Source organism: Triturus cristatus, chromosome 1_2 (genome assembly GCF_964204655.1).
Source record: "Triturus cristatus chromosome 1_2, aTriCri1.1, whole genome shotgun sequence".
NCBI classification, from domain to species: domain Eukaryota; kingdom Metazoa; phylum Chordata; class Amphibia; order Caudata; family Salamandridae; genus Triturus; species Triturus cristatus.
Genome location: NC_140580.1, coordinates 971,085,497 through 971,109,297, shown reverse-complemented (window position 1 = coordinate 971,109,297; position 23,801 = coordinate 971,085,497). Strand labels below are relative to the sequence as shown.

Sequence of the window (23,801 nt, the reverse complement as noted above, 5' to 3'; positions counted from 1 at the left end):
GATGATCTTACCAAACCAGTGGGATGGGGAACAAAGTTTCGGCGCAGGTAATGTTAGTAAACACTGGATCAAGCATGTGCCCTAATCTATGCGTAGGGGCGCAGATATGCTGGGACAGCAGGACCGTAAATATCGTCCAAACGGACGTTAAACCCACTTAAAACGGATTTGAGTAGAGCATGGGTAAGGGAGACAATGTGTTCGCTAGTAAAGAGGTGACATTCAGCAGCCGCCACGGGGCTGGTAGCTAAGATCTTCTGATATAGCAAAATTGTTGCAGAGTGCTAGGGAGAAGAAGGCAGCTTCGCAACCCTTGGTAGTATGTTCCGAAAAGAAGCATTGAAACTCTTCCTTAAAAACTATTGCAATTCCGCCCCCTCTTTTAGAAAGTCTGCCTGCCTAGAAAAAAAAAAAAAACCTTGCGAAATGTCCTTTCCTCGTGAAGCCATGTGAATGTCCTGTAATTCAAACCTGTGCTAAGCCAATGATCTACAGTTTAGTAATATTAGTGTGAAGGAGGTACAGAATCTACAGCTAGGAGAGGTTTTAACGCTTTGCGTGGAAGAACTCTGGAGCAAGAATCCACACTAGTCAGTGTTAGTCCCCCTTGTCCTAGATTGAGGAAGGCAATGCATGCTTCGAGCGGAGTGGGGCACAGACTCAATAGTTCAGCTTGTGTATACCGAGTGAGAGCTGACGGTAAAGGACAAGGGGGTCCTGGCCCCTTGTGTCATCCAGGTGCAGACAGGCTTGCCTTAGACGTGCCTTCAGCGCGCAGCTCCATTGCTTAAATAAGCAAGTCTAATCGCCGCTAGACTGCTACCTTGGAGCTGGTGTCTCACTTTCTGGTTTTGTGGTCTAAACATACTACTAACACAGATTAGCCGACAAAGTTAAAAATGCCGCCAAAGATTGTAATCCAGCCCTGATAAAATCAGTTTTACTAAAAACACAGTGACAGGATTTGTCTTGCTCAGATGATTGCAGTCTAGGGTCTTGGGTATCCAATGCATGTGGATCTACGTAGCTATTTGGGGGATTTATATGTTGAACATTTTGATGCTGCTGTGGCAATATAACCTATTTACAAATAATCCAGCACTGATTGGTCATTAGTCAAACTTGCCTTAAACCAAGTAAAACGGATTCTTTGATTTGGTACCAAGCATATTATCACAATGTTTAGTTGGCTGAATTTGAAGAATCAGTTCAATCTGTCAGAACAGAACAATCTACATGTGATGCGTTCCTATCTTTTGACAACCAAGTTTCAGCTGTGCTGAAAGCAGCATATTTTCATCAGAAGCGGCTGTCCACATGTCAGTCAGTCAGTGAAAAATAAAATTGTAATTTTATTTTCCACTGACTGACCTACCGATGCCAGTGTAGGGCAGGGTGAGGCCAGACCATGGCAGGGGGAGGAGTGATGAGCACTGTAAAGTGCGCCTGTCGGTTTGGCCAGGCGTCTGAGGCGGGCCAAACAGACATGCACCCTTAGGATTCTCCAACCCAGCTGTGTTGCACAGATGTGTTGGAGAAACACCACGGACTCCTAGGCACTGTCTGAGCGGCAAACCAGGCAGCTCAGACCAATCCTGGCACTGCTTTCATTATATTGAGAGCAGCGCTGGGATTAGGTGGGGAGCCTGTTACCAGAGACTGCCGTGAGGAGAGCCGGAAAAGAGCACAGAGGCAACCGGCATCGACAGGTACGTTAAAAAAAATGTTTTATTGTTCCCCTAATCACCCTCCCCCACTTTAGCTATGCGGCAGTGAGTCTGTATCTTCTGCTACAAGTTTCACATTTGACTATGCCGATTCATGCGGTTGCCTTTTTTCAGACTTTTCAGAATAAATTAGAGGCCGTTCGGAATCATGCTAACAATCTAATATGAAGCCCAAAGAAGTCAGACCATTGGTCTGAAGGTCTCCAAAATTGTTGCTTAGTAAAAACTGGTCCATGTGAGAGTAGTGAATGTCGTGCGGTACAAGGTGCTTATCACATCGCTTTCACAGGAGCTTCAGTCCACTTTAGACCCCAAACTAATTGTCTCCAGGTGGAACAGCAAAAAATGTATGAGTACAATGGTGAGTGAGGCAAGGGTCACATTGTGAAAGATGTATTTTGTGAGTAGTGGTTAAAGCAGTCTGTATTGTTAAATTGGTGTTATTAAAATGTCCACTTGTGTATTCTTTTAGCATGGTTTTAGTATGTTTTGTGCACCTCATTGAAGCTATTTTGTGTTTATGTTTGAATAGTTTGTCTCAACCTCCCACACCCATATCAATATATCCATAAATATTAAATTATCTATAATCCTCTGTAACTAGTAACAGAACATGGGATAACAGTCAATGTGAACCTTTGGGTGCTTAGGCAGGCTACGGTAAGTGGCACTGCCAGATTCCGCAACGGCCTCGTAACACCCCAGATGCGATGGCATCGAGCTGCATATAGGTACCACCTCTGTGCACGGAAGTTAGTTTTGTCTTACACTTTTCTGAACTGAAAAAATTGGGATCAACAGGGTCATGTTGGATGCACAGTGTACCGAAACCTTTTTACGGGCATTTGAGTCCTCTCCATAGAACGTGAAAGAGGGAGAGGATTTAAAAAAGATAAGTAACATGTTCTTCTGACAGATACATCTAACCTCAATTTCCTCAACTTTAGAATACGTATCCCAAGCAGTACCTCTTAAAACATGGAGGGTCTGAGGAGTGGGCACATACCAAAAAGACCTGCAGATCAGAACCCGTGAAATGGCCCTTTCTGCAGATTTGACTGTGGAGGTTGTAGTGCTTGGGGAGCATATGCACGGGATCCTACTTGGCAGATTGGCTAATGTACTGTCCAGGAACACCCATTGCCAAATCCCAAACTCTCAACACCAATTTGCCAGGAAAGAAAGCGATGTATAGAGGTTGCACCGATGGTGCTTGCAGTTCACTGACACAGTGCACAGAAGTTATAGTGAAAACAATCTTGAGGAACCATGGAGAGCATCTGTGCGTGAGCTCGAACGACATGCACATCAGAAATGTGAGGGCGAAACTAAAGTCCTACTGAGGTATAATGAAGGGCTTCAGCATGAACATATGCATCAATACTTTTAAAAATTTCATCACAACAGATGACTGAAATAAAAATGGATGGTCTGTTCTTATTTATCGCTGTCTGGTCATGGTTCTGGAATGTTTACGTTTGGTTGTGTGCTAGCTGTTCAATGAGGTTGGAGTCTAGAGAATGACCACTGTAGGTGCTTTTGGCGTATGTTGCTGTGCTCTTTATACTGTATTAAATAAATGATATTTATTGTATACTTACACATTTATTATGCTCTACTTCAATTCAACAGTCAGGCAAGCATAAAAACGCCAAGTAGGCAGACTTGTAACCTTTAACTGTGTCCACCACAAAGCCTTGCTGGACCAAATGTGAAACAAACAATAGAACATCAGATAACTTGGGAGGAACATTTCTCCCAATGGCCACAATAGATGGATCGAGTCGAAGGGCGCCTATGCTTAAGACTCACATACACTACTTCAGCAGACAAGTCAAAATTACTCAATTACTACTCCTCAATCTCCCTGCACGGAGGTGTCTACTGTGGAGATTTGGGTGCAGGACCTTGCCCTTTTAAAAATGATGTATTTCTCAATATGAAAGACGATCTAATTAAGAATATAAGAAGAATTTCCTTAAGATCGTCAAGTATCAAAAACAATAGAAATATAGTTTCTCAATAAGAAAGAGAAAGGAAAAGTTCTTAGGTTAGAAGTCCAGCAAGAAGGCAATCTGCATTGAAGACAATACCAGGCCCACAGTTTGATGTCAGACTTACATACTTCAAATAGAATATAGCCAGTGGCGGCTACTGCCTCTAAACCTTGGTGAAGCAGCGTGAGGAGCTAATAAGAAAATGTAAAAATAAAAAAGAATTTACCTGCCGCTCCCGGACGCTTCCTCGATACTTTGCTGCTCCATCAGCTTCGGTGCTCCTCTGCTCCCCTCCACACCCAATCCAGACGCTGCTCTCATGCTATTACCCAGCTTGAGAGAAGTGCTGGGATTGGGCTGAAATGCCGCTCAGTTAGGGACAGTCAGCCTGTGCCTTTTCTCCCACCCGGCTGTGCAAGACAGCTGGGATGGAGAAATGTAAGTGTGCATGTCAGTTTGGCAGGCATCGGTTTAGCCATCCTAATATAGCCGGCCAAACCAACATGCACATTTACAGGGCACCTACTACTCCTCTTTCCTGTGCCTGGCTGCTGTTGATGCCGAGCATGGCTCCGCCCCACCCTGGACTCGGCCGAGTAAGTGAAAAATAAAATAATAAAATAGTTTTATTATCATTTTGTTTTTCCATCTGCCCCCTTTCAGCAGTGGGCGACGCTCCTCTGCCATAAAGGAGAATCTGCCTCGGAATATAGTCTAGCTCTGGAGCTTGGCAATTTGTTCAAAGTGTAATCTGGCTTCCCTAACAGTGATTGGGGGTCTGAGTCAAAACTTTATTTGATGTCCCTGACTTTCTTTCTCATCCAAAGCATGTGCAGAATATAAGGGTGCAAAGAGTCCATACCAGCGGAGACGAAGAACTGACAGATCTGAGAAAGGAAAGGGCCTACTAGGTACTCCAGGAACATCAATTACACTATGATCTGGCACCACCTTGTGGACAATGAGATGGAACATGAGATGGATTGTGTTGTGTTTTTTTCAATTTACCCCCAGAAATGTAAAAGATACAAATGAGGCAAACAAGCAGGGTTTTTGGTGGTGTTGGATTACTTGTGTACACCACTTTCTGCTTAAATGTATAGGCCCATTCAGGGATGCAGAACATACACATTCTAGAATACCTAAGCCAAACTGTAATGCACGTTACCTTGATTGGGGATCTGTGGAGGTATCATATGGCTCAACTGTACACTCTGGTGAACTGGGGCTTGCCCCATTGCAGGCGCGGTTCCATGGTGAGTGTTTGGGTCCTAGAAAAAGAGGCCGCACATTGGTGAGAAAAAGACAGTACTATTTGGCCAATGTAATACAAAGATTAAATATTTCATCAGTGTCACCCTCACATCTACTGTCATTTCACTTTATAATTTCGGTCTTCAATCATCATTACAAATAAGTTAAAGAATAGAACGCTACTACAATTTGACAAAGGCATCTGGCGTGTAAAGGAGGTACAATGTACACGGCTGAGACGCATCCATGAAAAATTCTACTGCTCAAATATGCATCGTAGACATGAATCTTATTTTCTGCATTACAATAAAATCCTTTTGAGGGCCTTGCACTGTACCAGTGGATGGCTAGGGTAAGAGTTACATATGTGGTGGTTTTCTTCCAAGTAATTCCTTAAAGGTCATGTATTAGCACAGCCTGACGTAATCAAGATGATCAGGTGGGCTTTTGCTCTTGGTCGCAACACATTTCTCAATCTTTGCCGCTTGTGATATTTGAAGGATGAATCTGCTTCTCTGTACCCCAATGCGGTGAGCATTGCTCTTGACTTGGAGAAAGCATTGGACACCCTCCATTGGGACTACATGTACAGAGTGTTTTGACTTTTGGGGATGGATCCTCGCTTGCGAAAATGGATCCAAATATTGTACTCTGCCCCTACAGCCAGAGTGAAAACCAGCAGATGCAGCTCTGCTTTATGGCCAGTTTACAGGGGCACCAGACAGGGCTAACCACCATCACCGCTTTTGTTCGTCATGGGCAATGGAACCTTTGGCTGCACGTGTGCGCTTGCATGGATGGGCCACATGTGGGATCCCGGTAAAAGCTCAGACCCATATTAACTCTCCATAAGCAGATGATATTCTGTTGTATGGCCGAGACGTAAATATGCACCCATCTTCTATAGGTTGGATCTTCTTGGAGTTTGCACCTATCTCAGGTCTACGGATGAACTGACGTAAATCTTGCATTTTCCCCTGCAGCAAACTTGCCGCTTTGCTCTTCAGATACAGCTTGATCCCAGACTGCATACAGAAATACACACATTCAGGTACCTTGGGAACAACGTATATCATCCCCCGTGGATCTCTGTGATGGTAACCTGGGCAAGGTGTTGAGAGATCTCCGCACACAGATGACTTTCTGGGACTCTCCCTCTTTTGGAGATTGGGAGGGCCTTAATGAAAATGGTGGTCCTCCCTCATCTCCTTTATTGATGTAAGCTTTATTTCGACAGAGATGTCATAAAAGCTGTGATTACAATAAAAGCACATTGCTGTTCTTAAAAAGAGCAGAATACTGATTTACAGTGTTGCACAATGTCAGCCATCCCCTCTTCGTCCATAAGTCCTTCTTTCGACACCACGAATCCTCTGGGGTAGGAAATGTCACCGAGTAGCCCTGGCCACATTGAGGTTGCTGGTGGGGACAGGCGAACGCCCAGATTTTGAATGCTACTACCTAGCGGCTCAGCCACAGTGGGTAGCTCAGTAGCTCTCTGGTTGCAATCTTCATGAAATGGGGCTGTCTATGAATGACTTTAAGGAAGGTCTGCTACATTACCTTCTGTTACATTCTACATGCTTAAATTCTACACCCACAGTTTTGCTCCGCATCGCTGTGTCTTATTTATCTAGAATAAACCGGATAACAGCAAGGAAAATTCCCTTTGCCCCTGCATCCCTCCGATTGGTCTGCTGACCAATTGAGATTGGGGCATCTGCAGGCCTGGCACACAGTTGGCCTTTCCATGCTGGGCGATTTGTTCATTAATGGGGAGTTAATGGAATTCCTCACAGTGTATCAAACCCTTCACATAGCGGGCACATGGGGCAATCTCATCAAGAGGTTCTATAGGGCCTTTTTGCAACCGATGGATAAATACCACACCTCATTACGAATGCCATGGGAGGCCGATTTAGCACGAGTCAAATGCGACTCAGACCAATTGTATTAAAGTCTATTCAATTTAATATCTTCGATAGGGCTTATTTTAAGCCAGCCAGGATCAATAAGACCTTTCCAGGCGTAGCTACAGGCTGTCCACTAGGTTCCCTTCCTAAAGCTCACCTCATACACATGTTATGGGCCTGTCCCTCGTTACAACTCTATTGTACCAAGATCTCGCAAATGCTCACTGATACAACTGGCCACACCATACCGAACACACCTGCAGGAGTGCTTCATGGTCTTTGTCCTCACCCTTCCCTGGAGAGACTTGTGGTACATTTTTGGACTTGGCCCTAGAATTAGCCAAATACACCATCACAATACAGTGGAAACATAAAGTTGCCCCCACTATGGCCACCTGGGTCCACTCACTGATCACACAAAGTCAAGCTAAGAGTACCTTACTACAATGGGGGGGGGGGAATAAGCAGGCATAAGAAAATATATCACAGGCATGGAACATGTTCCTCGAGCAGTTTAAAGGCATTAACACAGCCGACGTTCACCTGCCATAACATGCTCCTGCAGAACAAGTACATTTATGTAATTCTCTCTATTATGAGATAGTTAAGCTGAAACCACTAGCCCATACTGGGTTGAGATAGGCAAATAGTACAGTCTCCTTTAGTTGACGATTCCTGGACCATCGGAGGATGTTCTACATTTTTGCAAATGCTTGGTGGATGGGAAGGTTGCTTTGCAACTGTTATATCAAGCATCAGGTGGTCGGGTGGTATTATGTTTGGGGATTTCTTGTTTCAAATATTAAAAAGTACATATGTCAACTATACGACCTCCCCGGACATTGACTTGAGAGATGAATCTATAAGAAATATTGCTATGCATGACATGATGTATACGTATGCAAGTTACATGTACACTAATAACTAAATTTTAAAAAAATCATGTATTCAGGCCTCTCAGAGCAGGTTTAAAACATTTTCTCTTGGTTTCTTTACAAGCCTCCCCATCACAGACCGACTAATATCTTTTTAGGCGTGCACAGTACCACCTTCTTACTATGGTTGCACCATTAACACTTTCAACAGGTTTGAACCATTGGATTCACAGAATTGTAAAGACTAACTACACCCTTCTTATATATTTATTGATAATTCTAACTCTGTGACCAAGGGGTTTGATTCAATGGTTGATACAGATTATGAAGTCCCCTCAGATAATTGTAATGTTCTTTTCTGGAATGTGGCAAGTTTATCATCAAACCTTCATAACCCTGAATGGAAACTTGAAATCTGCAAAACCTCCATCCAGATGATCATACCTCATTTGCTAACTAACCACCCCCCTATCGGGGAGGGACAAGGAAGGCTTTTGGACTTGGGTAGCAGTTTTTCTCATTTGTTAGTTTACATCCTTGGTCACCAACTCACCTAATTTACAAGCTTTATTTTTTAATATTAAAAATAAACAGGACATTTTACTGGTGAATTTTTAAAATGATAACTTTAGTCAGGAAAATCCTTGCAATATTAAGAAGTAGTCTCAATTTTTTGAGTCCTTAAAGAGTGCTGCACATTACAGCCAATCAATTATTGTTATGGAGAATTTTTATTTATATCTGTGTTTGAACAACAACTGTCAGTCAATATGGGGATCTTACAATTTACTGGAAGGTGCTGCTCTCCATTTTAGGCTTGACAGACATGACGAGGCAAATAACGATGTGTTCCACGAGTGTAATTTGATAAACACACTTAAGATTAATAGTTTTGATTCTCTGCACTTTCCAACCTTTACTATTTATTTCACAGTGTTTAAAAACTCTGGCTGCTTTTTTCAGAGTAATCGTGTATAACTTAAGTGAGCATAACACACTTTGATTACTTTTTTTTTTTTTTTTAAGGACTGTAAAGTGACAATTGCTATCACTTATCCTAGAGCTGAAATTATCCAACATAAAGGGTAGATAGAATAAAAGCAAACCCTTTGAGTACTGATATTTTGCTTAGAGAATAGAGAATATATGGTAAAGAGCCCTAAAGAGGTGCTTTGTGCTTGGACGTTGAGACGGATCCCAATATTATTTGAGCCTCTCAATTCAATCCTTTAAAAGTGAAAAGGTTACTGCCACTTTGTTTTGAACAGAAACACACAAAGCCAAGGAAGTGGTTTGATTCATCTTGTAAACCAATGTAAACTATTGTCTGCATTGAACAAATCTTTGTGATAAAACAAAGGTTATGGTAGATTTAATATATACAAAAAACTGTTGATCGCTAGGAAATTCATTCTGAGAGAAGAGGCCAGGGACAAGCTTCAAGCAGCTCGTGCCATGAAGGACTATGGGGAATTTTGGAAATTAAATATTTACACTTATTTTAGGAACTATAATGGCACATCTTTGGAGTGGACAATTAAGGCCAGCATATGGGTCAAACATTTTAGCAACATTTTTTCTGGTTCTGTTCCCAATTATAAGCCTTCACCTAAGCGACTTGAGTTGTGGTCGATTATGCTTCCCATATGGGTCGACATACTAATCTTTGGGCAACGGTAAGGTATAGGGCTAAGGGTGAATGCACAGATTCTTTTAACTTAGGGAGGAGTATGTGTCAAGGTTGCATCCTGGCTCCAATCCTTATATTCTGTATCAATCAGCTGGAAGACTCAGGATCTGCTCCAATGGGTGTTGCTCGGTCCCTGCTTATTATTTGCTGATGGTGCTAAATTACCAGCTGGGCCAGCCAATGGTCTTCAGAAACAGCTGGTGTCATTTGCCTTATTTATGAACCACTTAGAACTTAGCACCAACTTTACTAAAATGTTTTAATGGGAATTGGTCCCAAATTGACAAAATTAAGAATATTTAAGATTAACGATACGATAATTAATAAGGTTAAATCCTTTTCAAATGTGGGCATTTATTTAGGTTTCCTTAATACGTGGCATCACCTATTGACAGTCAGCGGGCAAAGATTCATAAAATCGATTGAAGCAGTGTTTGAGTTTGCATCAAACCTGTAATACCCATGTTAAACATTTATAAAGCCAATAGTATATCCATTGTTAGCTGTGGAGGATGGATCTGTGGTTACATCAATGTCACAATTTTAAATATTGAAGAGAAAAGGATTGTCAGAAGTCTCCTAGATGTATCACCCAGTAGTAGCTCTTTTATGGTCTTGGGGAACGTGGTCAAGCTTGGATGGAGGATGTTATTAAACTTTTGCCCCTGCCTCTTTGCATTTCTGTTTGGATCAAGATTGACACTGAGTTTGATAGAGCTGTAATTTATGACTTTGTATTGTTGGATGGCACTCTGAAGATACTATGGATGAATATAGTAAGCATTCTCTTTGGAACTCAGTAGACTGGATAGGTTTTAAAATCCTTCATCACTTACTAGAAAGGACAAGTATTGGGTTAAGTCTGCTTTGTTTTAATTTTAGAAGTGCAGCAAGGAAGGAGATTGAACTTCTTAGGCCCTCTGTGAGAGCTTTCGTTTTAGTGAGCACTGTTCCTGCTATCAAGCCTTATCTCAGTTTGGTGCACAGTACAAGGCAAAGGTTTTTACTGAAGCGTTTTAAGCTGAGCACTGTGCATTCTCACTTCAAGTATTGCTCTAAAGGTTGGCCATTAATTGATGGATTTTCTCTCTGTCCTCGGGATTTAGTCTCTGTTCAGACCACAATCGACTTCATCTTGTTTTGCAAATTTGATACTCTAATCAGTAAGAGTTATTTGATTCAATTGCTTAGATACTTGAACTTTATACAATTACGACCAGCTTTTGTCTTCTTGCAAATGCTCTCTTAGGTAATCACTTGTTAAGCTTAGCTTTCTTAATGGTGGTTGATATACACATAAGGAACACCTCTACATTTTAACACATTGTTTTTAGCTTTATAGTTTCACTGTCAAATTAGAGTAGTATTTGTATTTTAATGTATCTTGATGAATTGTTTTTGGGCCTATATGTCAGTTAATTAATATTTTGTATGCATAACATATGCGTAACGCGCGTGTGTGTGTGTGTATACACACACACACACATATATATATATATATATATATATATATATATATATATATATGCACATGCACTAATGCACATATACACAAAAGAAAAACATAGAACTAAGGTTAAGGACATAAAACATTACAAGTTAATTAATTAAAAATGTGTAAAAATTAAATAAAAAATTAAAAAATCTAGGGTAAAATTATCAAGCTTTAGAGAAGTATATGGAATCAGATAGAAGAGGGCACACTGAAAAGGGCAGTTTGCAAAGATAACGCAGTATGACAAACATTTATGTTATATATTACAAATGATATATTACATTGGCAGCAATAGTTAAGTTCTAGTTAGATGCAACTTTCTATAGGGAACCACAGGGGGAAAAAAAAAGGAAAAAATACTCAAATGTTAATGGCTGATGGAGCCTTTTCTTTTCATCAGCCAATAGGGTACAGTGGAACCCAGGAATCTACTGTTGTACCTTGCGATCGGATTGTCCAGTTGCAACATGGCAGCAAAATGTTGCAGCAGCCATTACACAACTCTGGAACCCTGACCCAGAAGCATTTGTAAGGGGGTGGTGAGGGGCCACCAGAGACTAAAATAAAAACTACAGTATGTTCACAACATCAGCTCTGCAAGCGCAAGAACCCAAAGTACCTCAGCACCTCAAGGAAGCTTGCATGGTACTGCGGTACCACAGGGTGGAAGGCTGCATTGTGGGTATGCTGGAGTACACGCCGTATTCAAATAGGTTTTTAAAAAGGGGGAAAAACAATGTGGGCTGGGCACGCATGCCCGAAGGCTATGCGCAGCAGAGGTTCTCCGCACTCGGGTGGCATTGGACAGTTTAAAACAAGATTATAAAAAACGGGGCTCATTGAAAAAATCTACAGTTAAAGTGACGCTCTTGTTAGGTTAGGTTCTAAAATCATAACTTACATTTATAAACAAAGCAAACATAAATTCAATTAAAAACCATAAAGATTAAAGTGACATTATGTTTAAGTTGGATTGAGACATGAGCAGACATTAACCCACAAACCACTGTCAACTAACTAAAACTTGTAGCCCCAGTATGCACTGCCTGTGACCTCATATATTACATCACCTAATACTTGTAAAATTGAAACAAATGGGATGAGAATGTGGGTTGGGCATTTTCAGATGGACAAGTTCAGGGTCTGGCCAATGCCAAGCCCTGTGGGTAAGCCATCCAGCACACGGCCAAAGGCATAAGAATTTGGTGGGGGAGGAGGGGGGGGGGGGTCATTGGCGCAGTGCCGGTCTAAAGGCCAGGCGCTGCAGTAACCAACCCCCCCCCCCCCCGGCAATGGGCGATATGCTGGGGTAGGGGTTGGCCATACATGGTGGATTGGGTACAGGGCATGGCTGAAGGCTGTGCACAGCTAGTGTGAACTGCACACGGGTTCTATGACGAAGGACCTGGCCAAAGTATGGACTCGGCCAAAGGCTGTGCACAACATGGCTGGATGCTCGTAAAGGGCTTGGTGCATGGCCTGGCAGAAGGTCCACCCATCAATTTAGGTTGTTAGTATTATTCCTTTATTTTGAAAGCCCATACCAGAATCTTTTAATGACCACATCAGTAAGGTCATGATCAATGTTAGTATTTTATTATAATAAGTGATGTCAACAATATCATTTAACATGTCAATGATGTAATATGTGAGCTCCTAAGCATTGGATGATGGGGAGTGAAAGTCATAGTTAGTAGACCAAACTATAGTTGGTGTATTTCAGTGTTATTTGGGTAGAACTAAGGGAGAGGGAGAGAGAGAGAGAGAGAATGAATATATACATTTAGAAATGTGCTTGTCAAGTTACAAAGTAATCGTACGTCTGAAGTACTGGCTGTGAAACAGTGACTGCCAATGTAGTTTGCATTGATTTAGTGGCATACATTTGCTTAATCTAGACAAACAAAATGGGATTTTACAGTTCTCTAGACATTTGGCACCTATCGTGTGTGTCCAATGCAAAAGCTGAAACTGAATAAACTATGTGAAGTCCTTAAAATTAGCAATCCAGTGAAATCTGCATAAGGTCAAACAACGCCACCTTTTGGGCTTAAGAACTCCTCTACAAACAACCCTATTCAGGTTCTAGGCTGCATTTAGAGTTTGACAGAAGCAGGACATCTGCCAAAACAAACAGCCGATGTCCTGTTGGCCCTATTTAAACAGCATAAACATCTATGTATTCTAATTAAGACAGAGTGGAGATCCGTCACTTTTTGATTGATGTCCTGCAGCCATCAAACTCTAAATCAGACTACATATCTGCACAAGCACGTTGCACAAAAATGCTCAGTCCAAAGAAGTTTTCAACTGCTGTGTTGGATGTAGGAGAGTAGGTACTGGTAATGAGCAAAAAGGGAGCAACACGCCGCCATGTGCCAAAACACAAAATTAACTAAATGACCTGGAATAAAATAATTACACGGAAAAGTGAAACAGACACATTACATGATAGCTAAAAGTAACCATGAAAACAAGAACACCCACCTCCATTTCTGAATCGCTTAAGTCGGGCTGTGGAGTGGGACCACTGGCCAGGAACGGTAGCATGGGCTGACCCATTCTTGCCATACGGGAAATTAGCTTTGCTTTTGCCATATCAGGATTCTGACAGGGATGGATTAAAAAAAAAACTTTTAATTTTGTTTAGATGTTTGTATTTCTGAAATAACAATTCAGGCAATTAACAAGGAATTGGGACGGTGTTCCCTCTTTCCCTCCCCCATCCAGTTACTACCATTTCCTGACAACCCTCTAATATCCTCCACTCTCCTCATCCACTTAGTGCTTTCAAGCAGCCACTAGACTATGGCCTTCACAAATATACTATAACATTACAAAAAACAGTATAGGAGTGGGTGGCCATGTCAGGCATGGCCAAAGCCCCAGACTCATTGGGCTCATGGGCATCAGTGATCCATTCATTCGGAAATACATCTCCATGATAAGCAGGTATTTGAAACATTGACTTTTTCAAAGCATACAAGTGCCTTTTAAGACCGACCCTTTTCTTCTGTTCCTCAGGTAGAACTCATTTTTCTAAAAACCATAACAAACAACGAATCTATAGGGCCATCTGCAAATATCCATGAAAAGACACTGCCACACCTTATTTAAGTAGACCACTGCCCATTTACAGCCACGTAACCAGCTTTACATTTCAAAAAACTGGAAAATGCAGACTAGAAAGATGTTTATAGTGAACTTGTGATCTTTGTCTACCATATCCACAACCATCCCTCCACCACTATTGCGAATAGCACTGTTAATAGAAGAGCGAGACAGTGGTGTGCTTAATTAGTAATTCTCTTCAATCTATGTGCAGGGCTGGCGCAATCCCGTTACCTCCGCAAAGGAATGTTCTTCACTGATGAGACACCAACTTTTCCAAATTAATGAAAATGCTGTGCAAAACAGAAATTACTGTTGCAGGGAATATCATGCAACTCAACCACTCAGCGCCATTTGCCAATTCTATAGCATCTCTTCTACAATTCAGCATCACTGGTATGTCCAGCCAATCAGGTCAGCTACTTACAGCAAGTTGTTCACTGATGGAATTCGACTTAACCCGAACTGCTGGCTCTCTGAACGAAGGGAAATAAAGTTACAATCTTCAAATCATTTAGTTATTACAAACGCATCATTAAAATTAAATTACTGGGCATGTAATGTGAACTGGACAGTAAGACAAAGGAAGGAATGTTCAAGGTCAGAGGATGAGTAGGTGATGTGCTTGTGCAATTAGGGCTTCAGGATATATCAGTCCAGGCAGAGGATCAGAAAAAAAGCAATGCAAATGGTTACTGGAACAACAGGCAGAGCAGTCAAAAGACGGACATGGGCTAGTTGTAAGGTAGTGTGCATGGAAATATGAACGGGACAGTGTAGACAGAAGTGCAGGGATGATGCAATACAAGCAGGCGCTGAAAGATGAGGTAGCCCAATTTGGATCGGGGGGGGGGGGGGGGGGGGGGAGGAGTAGTGCAGACAGAAATTAGGGGATGAAGCAGTGCAACCAATAGCTGGTGTAAAGTAAGTGCAGTGAATACTTGGCAATGTGATCAAGAACTGAGAGAAGGAGAAATATAATTCAGAAACTCTGATAAGTAAGAAATGTGCTCTACAGCTGAAAAATAATGTGATATGGCTAGGAGTCGGGGGGGGGGAGGAGCAAGCATTGAGGTCAAAAGCTAAGGATTTATTTATTCACTGAACTTTGGTTGCAAACACACTATACAGACTCCTGAAATTCATAACAGCAGTTTTAGTAACAACAGCTTATAAACCTCTTAAAGTACAGAGTTACACAAGTGTGCTCCGCAAACCTCAAATTGTATATTAAATGATGCCCTAACTATACAAATATATGATGTCTAGAACTGTAGATGAGACAATGGGGGGGGGAAGGGGGGGAAGGGGAGAATGAGACAATGTGATCAAGAGCTGGGGGAAGGAAGGGACTCCTGAAGGAACTAGGGAAAAGTGGCAACATGGGCAGAAGAAGGGAAATCAGACAACGTAATCAACAGTTAGAGTACAAGGCAACCAGGTCAGTGAACAGTACAGCCTGGTCAGGATTAGGGAACATGGCAGCGATGGAAAGAGTTGGGCATTACTTAGTGTGGACGGGAACTGAATAAGCAAGAAGCAATGGGATGACATAATGTGCTTGGCCAACACACGATTTGAAACATGAAATGCAAAATGGGCAGGAGAAAGGTCACAGCATTGGAATATAGGGTAAAATGCTAGTGGTAGATTAGATGAAGCTGAAAGTTTATGAGGATAGGAAACTCTTTAGCACGAGGAAGAACAGAAGAGAAGGCTGTAGCCAATGATAAAACTGAGGAACAACAGCTCAAAACCTGTCAGGGGTTTCTTGGGTTCCCTTACAGAGGGGTCCTGCCTGGTAGTTCGAGATGGGCTGTTATTACAGGAATAGGGCCAAGACTGATTTGTATATGGATAGTTCCGGTCTGTGGTGGTAAGGTGAACAAATAAGCATGGAGTGGAATGCGGCCCCACATTTACCAGTTTCTGAGATTAATTCAAGCATTCCACCCTACTTTTTTTACATCTGAGAAGCAACATCATGCATCTCTCAGTAGGTTTCACATTAAGTGACCATCAGCGACTCAATAGTGATAAAATGCACAACTTTTTTCATAACTAATAAAAGAAAAATGCATTAGTGAAACTTCAATGTATTTAGTTTTATTAATTTGTAGTTGCTCTACAACAAACTAGTGCTGTGTAACAGAGTATATGAAACAAAACACAGCAACATTAACATAGGAAAATATAACAAACTGATCTACACAAAAGAAAAACTTCTTGGTGGCCACATATAAATAGTAACAGTCTAGAACAATCGGGAGCAGAGGATGAATTGGAAGAAAATAAAAACTTATGGAATCCTGGTAAGAAAAAACATGAAATCAAACACGGAATTCAGGGGCTTTCCAGAAAAGAATAGGCCGCTTATGAGACATACCTACTAGATATGGGATTTGTGTTCCATACAGTCAAGTAGTCTCATCAGTTACTCATGGGGGGGGTTGTTCCCTCTTGCACTGTACAGAATCACTTCATCCATGCTTTGTTCCCATGATTTTACCATCGCCAGGAGTACACGATAAGGCTGTGCAACTACAATGGATTCATTGTGACGAGGAAGGATATTTAATAAGGGCAAGACAAACCCAGGTGGATAAGATGAATCTTCACATGAAGAAAAACAGGGTCATGACAAAACCACATAGGTTTTACGTTTTCATCCAAGAAAGACCCCCGACATGACTATTAAATAGACTGAAAACCTTGCCCGCTTATAGTGGTAAGTCCTGCTTTATCATTGGATTCCTCCTCTCATTCATATATATTTTGTGGTTGACGGAGGGCTCCATGGGGATTTCTTCATTATAAGACTTTTCACTTTTACCTTCAAGTTAAAAATGTGTTGGGAAGAGGTTTTTTTTGTTTTAAATTCTCCAGCCTCCCCTACACATGATTACAAAGGAAAACTATATCAATTGGGATCTATTATGTGTCCCTAAGGTCTATGTGTCAACATGTTTCTGAGCGTAATATATGCCCTATCTGAGCCATAGGCATTTATCAGGATTGGTCCTAGGGGGTTGCACCTTTTACCTTAAGGTATGCTATACTATCCCACAAAATGGTGATAGAAAACACAGCCCATACATACATTTACCTGACTCCAATTACAGTATACTTACGAGGAGACAACATCACCTCATTTGGTTATGCTTTGACCAGATGCCTACAAACTATCTTCCATTTAGCTGAGCTTTAGCCCCCAGAGGGATATTCGAGACTGTATCATCACCAACCTGCCCCTGAGGCTGACTTGGTGACAAGTAGCATGACTTGCACAAAGGCTTCTCCTATTCTTGGCCTATGCCGTTTGTCAAGCATTGCACAGACAGGGTTACAAGAAACATGTATGATTAATGTGAATGCTTACCCAGGCTTAGGAGGCACTGAAGTCGGCGGTGGAAAGGCGAGCTCAGCTGAAAGACCATCTGAGCTGGGGACAGGGGAGGGTGCTGCTGAATCTCTCGAACCAATGCTCTGCTTATCAGATCCAGAGTCCTTTACAAACTTCACCTGAAAAGAGAAAAGAAAGTTCAAAGAATTAAAGTTCAGAAGCTAAAATCTATCAATGCTGCTTTAACCCATGTCTACGTCTTCACTACAATTATCTATACTGCATTTTCATACTTGCAGGTCTCAAATCTGAAAGACATATAACGAGAAACTGATTCAATCATTGTAGTCAACTCAGTCTGCTCTGATTGTCACTGATGCATGACTCTCCAGGTTCATGTCTGACCTCTTTGGCTGGTCATGCTCTGTGGGTCTGTTGATTCTCCGGTGACTGTCCTACAAGCATGTGCTGGAGTCCTTTCATCTACTAAATACATCATCTCCATTCGGGGTATCATCTTCCAATTTGGAAAGGCTACTACTTAGATTTGAAAAACACCTAAATATATGTGTCCTTTCTTACACCATCACTTCTAGGTGAAAGTAACTTGATTAATGTGTTTGTCATTCTGTGATCACTATTGTTCAACTTAGACAGAACTAACATTTTCCATTTCCCATACTTATACCCATCATCTTGCCCTTCGCCAGCATCTTCCCTCTCAATATTATAATCCACTAGCCACCTCTCCCACCACCAAATCTAGAAACCTTGGGATCCAATACACCGCTGCATGCATCATGTATCCTTCAGCTCAAATGGCACAGCTGCCCACTGTCACCTACTCAATAGGAGCTGCATCCCGCCTCATCACACGACGCTTGGAGCCTGATGAATACTGTACTCCTTTGAATGTTAGCATGTTCCCAAAGTGTCACAATCAACCGCCAGTTTTCAAAACCCTTCCTTGTCTCAACTTTGCCACTCGCACTCGGATTGAATCAGTCGATGCTATTCCAATTTCTCTTTCAAACAGAAGGCAACCCTACCCAAGAAAACGGATTTGAACAGTGAACTAATCTCCTCAGTGTGGAGTGGAGTACTATTTATAAAATGTATTGCTGGGCATGTGTGTCAATATATACAGTTGCGTACTGTGGCACTAGCCTTCCTTTGTTTCTTCTTATGACTTCAGAATGGTTTATGTTCAACTTTATTAGTGGATATACTTGTGCAATATTTAGTTATATATGATCAACATTTCGTTTGTAGATGCTCTCATAAATCTCTTGGTAACGAAATAAATAGAAAGGCAGGGGAAGAGACGGCACAAGGTGGGCAGTTTTTTGCAAGTCTGAAATACCCCTTTGGCCCCTGGCTTAGCAGTTTGGGCTGGACTATTCCCATGAGGAATATGGTCAAGACTGATTTGCACATTGCTGGATCTGAACTGGGGTGGCAAAGTGAGCTAAAGTAAGATGATGGATTCAACCCAGATCTGTGACCCGGGGTGCGTGTTTGAAAAGTTTCAGCGCTCTGTCCATCATCTCCTTGTGTTTGCTTTGTTCACCCTAAGTTGGCAGGGTATGCCCAGACGTGGGTCCCTTGCTCACTTTGCCACTGGATTCAAGCTAGCCTGGCTGATGAGGGATGCTCGTTTATGGTCCAGGAAAGACCTGGCTTGACAGTTCGGGATGGACTATTCCCATGAGGTACAAGGTCAAGACTGATATGCATATGGCTGGGTCTGAACTGGAGTGGCGAAGTGAGCTAAAGAACGATTATGGATTCAACCCAGATTTGTGACTGGGGGTGAGTGTCTGACACGTTTCAGTAATCCGCCCATCATCTCCTCGTGCTTGCTCTGAAATCTCCCTTTTGACATAAAAAGCGTATTTGCTGCTTGCAACCCAAAACAAACAGCAGTAGATTGGAAACTGGAGAATTGTGCCACATTCGGACATAAGCAAGAACAAGATGACACACTGGGATATCTTCTTTAGAATCACAGAGAAGAGTAGGATCCAACCACTTCCGGTTATGATTTAACTTTTAGAAGTATTGAGGCATGTTTTACACAATTATGACTAGCAAACAAAACGCTCCCAAAAAGAAATTAATGATCCCCAAGATGTTTTGCAGTTCAATTCTGAAACTGGCCCATAATCATCTATCTGGAGGTCATAAAGTAGCTGCAAAAACACATAGCATTGTACAAAAATTCCTCAAAGAGAGACATAGCATGAAGGATGATAAGTGAGATCAAGAGAGAATCCTAGCTAAAGACAGCAAGAAAAAGAGAGGAAGACTGGGTAATTAAGAAAGTAACCACAAGATCGATGGGAACTCCACCTTAAGGTTAGAGGTATTAACTGTGATTTCAAGTAACAAAATCTATAAAACATTAAGAGCCCACTGTTACAGAAGCAGGACAACTAGGTGCAGTTACCAGAACAGTTGCCAGAACCAGACCACCTTCCAGGGTGGGAAGGTGCAAAATCATCAAACCCCTCTGAGGCTGGAAAGCTCCAGAGACGGGAACCTTAAAGGTAGCTGAAGGTCAGGCACGGTGCAGGCTCATCAGTACTGAAAGTAGAAAAGAGCTTTGTAGCTCCAAACCCCAGACAAAGCATTGTCCCTTGTCTTTACCTTTCATTTATTGGGAGTTTTAGAAAGTGCATTCATGACACTGGGGAATCAGAGCCCTGTAAAGTAAACAGTATTAACAGATGAGTACATGTCACAAAGGAGTACATTTAGAGTGGTTAGATACGGGAGAGGTGGCATCGAATAGAAGTACAACTATGTAACAAATGTACAATGGTTAGGTACATGAGAAACAATCCCAAATGTTAGTTCACCTATTAAGTCAATTTACAATAGTTAGAAAGTCAGTTCAGTGGAAATGATTCAAGCTCTTTTTGAAGGAAGCATGGGATGAGTTTGTGCTACCCTTCGGAGGTAGTGAGTTCCATGTCCTTGGAGCATTTCCGATGAATGTGCATGTGTTGTAACTCTTTCTTTAGTCAGGGCGGCTCAAGAAGCAGTGGGTCTAAGCTTCGTAGCACACAAAGGCAGTAATCTTGTGGTTGTGGGCAGCATTGCTGTCTTTAGGTGTGAGCATCTGACACTCAGCGGCCAACTTGGCCTTAGGCAGAAGTTCTGGATCATTAGGTGCCATTTACTGTCCTCACAGGACAGGTCAGCACTTTCTCAATAGTTATAGCCACAGCACAAAGATTTGACTAGAATCTAGGTTTGTTCCCAGCCGAACAGAAGCCAACCACCAGCAAATGGACAGTACCAAGATGCACAGGATATGGACTCAAAGGGCCCTGTATTTATCTATCTTTGCAGTGACACACTGGAACAATGACCCAACCAAAGTTCTGCTTTGTTCACAATTTAAAGCACTTTCTCAATCAGAGAGCAGTGTAATTGTAAAATCCTTATTGTGTTGAATACATCATTTTGTACAAAATATCACATATACAGAACTAATAAAATACATAATGTGCATTGTTAAAATCAACATCCAAAACCACACAAGAAACGACCAAAAAACATGCTAGAAGAAGTTCGTAAGGTAGGCCTATCTTTCTTCACCTACTAATGTGCATTCCTAAAAATACATAAAATATGTTCAACTTCCTTTAAAAGCCCAAATATATAATATTTTATTTGAGTTTTTCATACGTTATGTCCCAAAACTTTTTTAGAATCCCTATAAAAACATTTGATTGTGTGATATAAAAAAAACTAGAGTTGCCTCCTTAACGATGCGCAAAGATAACTTCCTGCAGGAAGGAAGTAAGAGTAAGTACTTGCTGCAAATATCACTCAACTCGCGACACAGGCAGATAATGTGGTTCAAGGATATATTGCACTAATTACAAAGTCTACAATTTGGGGTACTGGATGTAGAATTCCGGAGGCCTTCGAACTCTTTCAGATGAATATATAGTAGATGCAATTTTAAAATGTGTTTTGTTGATGCCTCTAAATTATAATTAATGTACAGCTGACTCGGCTGGAAAGAAGATTCCATAAGAAGCTCCAAGGGCAGTGTATCTTATTCCTTTTTCCTTTGCCGGCTTCATATGCAGGTAGTTATAATTATGGCCAAATGAAAGCGATCAAGGTTTGTGAAGTACATTTGCTCTGGACTTAGCCAAGCAAAAGATCGCAACTGATAAACAGCAACAACACTGGAAAACGGTGGAGAGAGAATTTCACTTAGTCAGGTGAACTCTGCTACAAACAGAATGGTGTCTGGACTCCTTCCCTGCACCTTAGGCAAAAGGAAGTGCAAACTGTATTGTCCACCAGAGAGATAGGGCAGCTTGTAGTGAAACCAGTCATAGGCATTGACTGGCATTTCTGTTCTTAAAAAAGAATCCGCCTAAATTTCACATTACAATATTAATGGGAAAGCATGTTCTTGCTCAGAGCAGTATCGAAGAATCAATTGACACATTGTGCAAGCACAACAATGGGTTACACTGGAAAAAAAGACAGTCAATCAAGACTAGATTTCAAGCTTGCCTTTGTATGTACTTACCATTTGGTGGTAGGTGTTGTATAAAATGGCCCCTCAGCAGTATAAACATTTTCCTGAGGATTTCAGAAGTTCTCAGCAATTACTGGATAGGTAACAAATGTTTTTTGCACTCACCCGCTTCACCTCCACCTCAAACACAAGGGTTGAATCTGGGGGGATGCGACCGGTCAATCCAGAAGCCCCATATGCTAATGATGGAGGGATGATGAGGAGCCGTTTTCCTCCTTTTCTCATGCCCACCATGCCATCCTCCCAACCCTAAAGGAACAATAGAAGAAACATTGAAATAACCAAGTTTGCAAGACTGCAATATTTTGAAACTCTTCAACAAAATTGCAAGCAATGATAAAGGGAGCAAATCATACTACCCTTTTCCCCTCTAAACTCTAAACTCTTAACTTAAACTTGAATATTTTGAAAGAAGAAGATGCATTTTCACATCTTTAACCAATAATTTTTCAGCTTGGGCAAATGGGCTTAGGACTGCCTTCTGACCTTGATCCCAAAGTATTAACTTGCTTACACTTTACTCGAAGCTTTCCATCTCCTGGAGAACCCAGAAAGGGCCAGTGGCAGCTCATCAAGGAGGCTCCAGGGATAACTGCAATGCTTTCTGTATCCACTATGCATGTGAGTCAATAACTGTTCATATGAGCATTTGATGACGATGACAAGCTGGTATTTTTGTGGGGGACGGGAGTAATGTATTTGCCAAAACGAAAAGCTTGCATTTGAGGACAAAAGTGTTTTTCCCCCACAAAACAGATCGCTTTTGTTTGTGTGGAAACACATTTTTTTTTTAACCAAAATTAAAAGTTTACATTTGAGGGGGAAAATAGTATATTTTCAGAACAGAGCAAAATGAAGTTTAGGGAAAAATTGGTTCATTTTCCCAAACTAAATCAGATAGCAAATTCTGTGTTTTTAAGAACATCACCCATTTTCAAAATCTATTAAAAGGTGAGACTTTGCAGAGTCAGAGACACTTTTTGCTCATGGCTTAATGAAGACAAAGGGTTGCTATTTTACAACTCAGGAGGAGGAATTTAACACCAATCGCTTCCAATGCTATTATTATGACTACTGCTGTCTGAGGCCTGATCCTTAACAACACACAATATATAAATGCTGTTTGAATGTATAATCAGAGTGGGTTCCCCACTGTCTGCACCTGTAAGATCTGCCCTACGTAGGAGAAAGCCTTACTGTCCACAGAATGAGATTTTGAGAGCTGTGCACATTTTATTTCCTCATCCTACCCCTTCAAAGCAGAGTGCACTCAGAAGGGTTTGGACAACGAAACCAAAGTTAATGAAAGGTCAAAGTGAAGGAAGATGATATATATATTTTAAATGATGATGGTAGCCATTTTCAGATTGAATGCCGTGGTCATTTGAACTGCCTGTAAGACACTGGGATTGTGCTGAAAAGTGCAGAGTTAGCTTACCTTCCAAGGTAAAGCACCTCTCCCAACCCGAAAAACTACTATGAACTGTTGGGGTTGCTTGAAAATAACTGGAATATTTCATTTGTGCACCTTTAATAAAAGCCTAGTGCTGCAAATTGCCTTAAAACTGTTCTGTAAAATTCGCAAATTAGGTAGTTTTTCATTAGTTAAATCTCCAACAGGTGTCAAACGCTCTGAAAACCCTCTGCAGGAGTCGGGCTCGTCCGCACTTTGCAATTCTGAGCAGCAATGTATGCATAAAATCTTTTTTTGGGGGGTGGTATTTTTATTGTTTCTTTTTTAGAGCAAACCTTTTTGTCATGGTCACACATAAAGCTTTACTATACAGTTTTGATATAATCAACAAAAGAAAACAAAAAACGTAGCA

At 41.4% G+C, this 23,801-nt stretch overlaps 1 protein-coding gene across 3 annotated transcripts in view; it reads right to left on the bottom strand.

Annotated features, from left to right (window-relative positions):
• FKBP15 (FKBP prolyl isomerase family member 15) overlaps positions 1-23,801 on the bottom strand; it is a 371,570-nt gene that overhangs the window by 220,324 nt on the left and 127,445 nt on the right. For all 3 annotated transcript variants that reach the window (XM_085610375.1, XM_085610359.1, XM_085610368.1), the window contains exons 9-13: positions 22,081-22,224; positions 17,442-17,584; positions 14,490-14,538; positions 13,439-13,558; positions 4,893-4,995 (exon numbers count right to left, since the gene is read on the bottom strand). In XM_085610375.1, the coding sequence (XP_085466501.1) occupies positions 4,893-4,995; positions 13,439-13,558; positions 14,490-14,538; positions 17,442-17,584; positions 22,081-22,224 (559 nt within the window). The remainder of the gene's footprint in view (positions 1-4,892; positions 4,996-13,438; positions 13,559-14,489; positions 14,539-17,441; positions 17,585-22,080; positions 22,225-23,801) is intronic.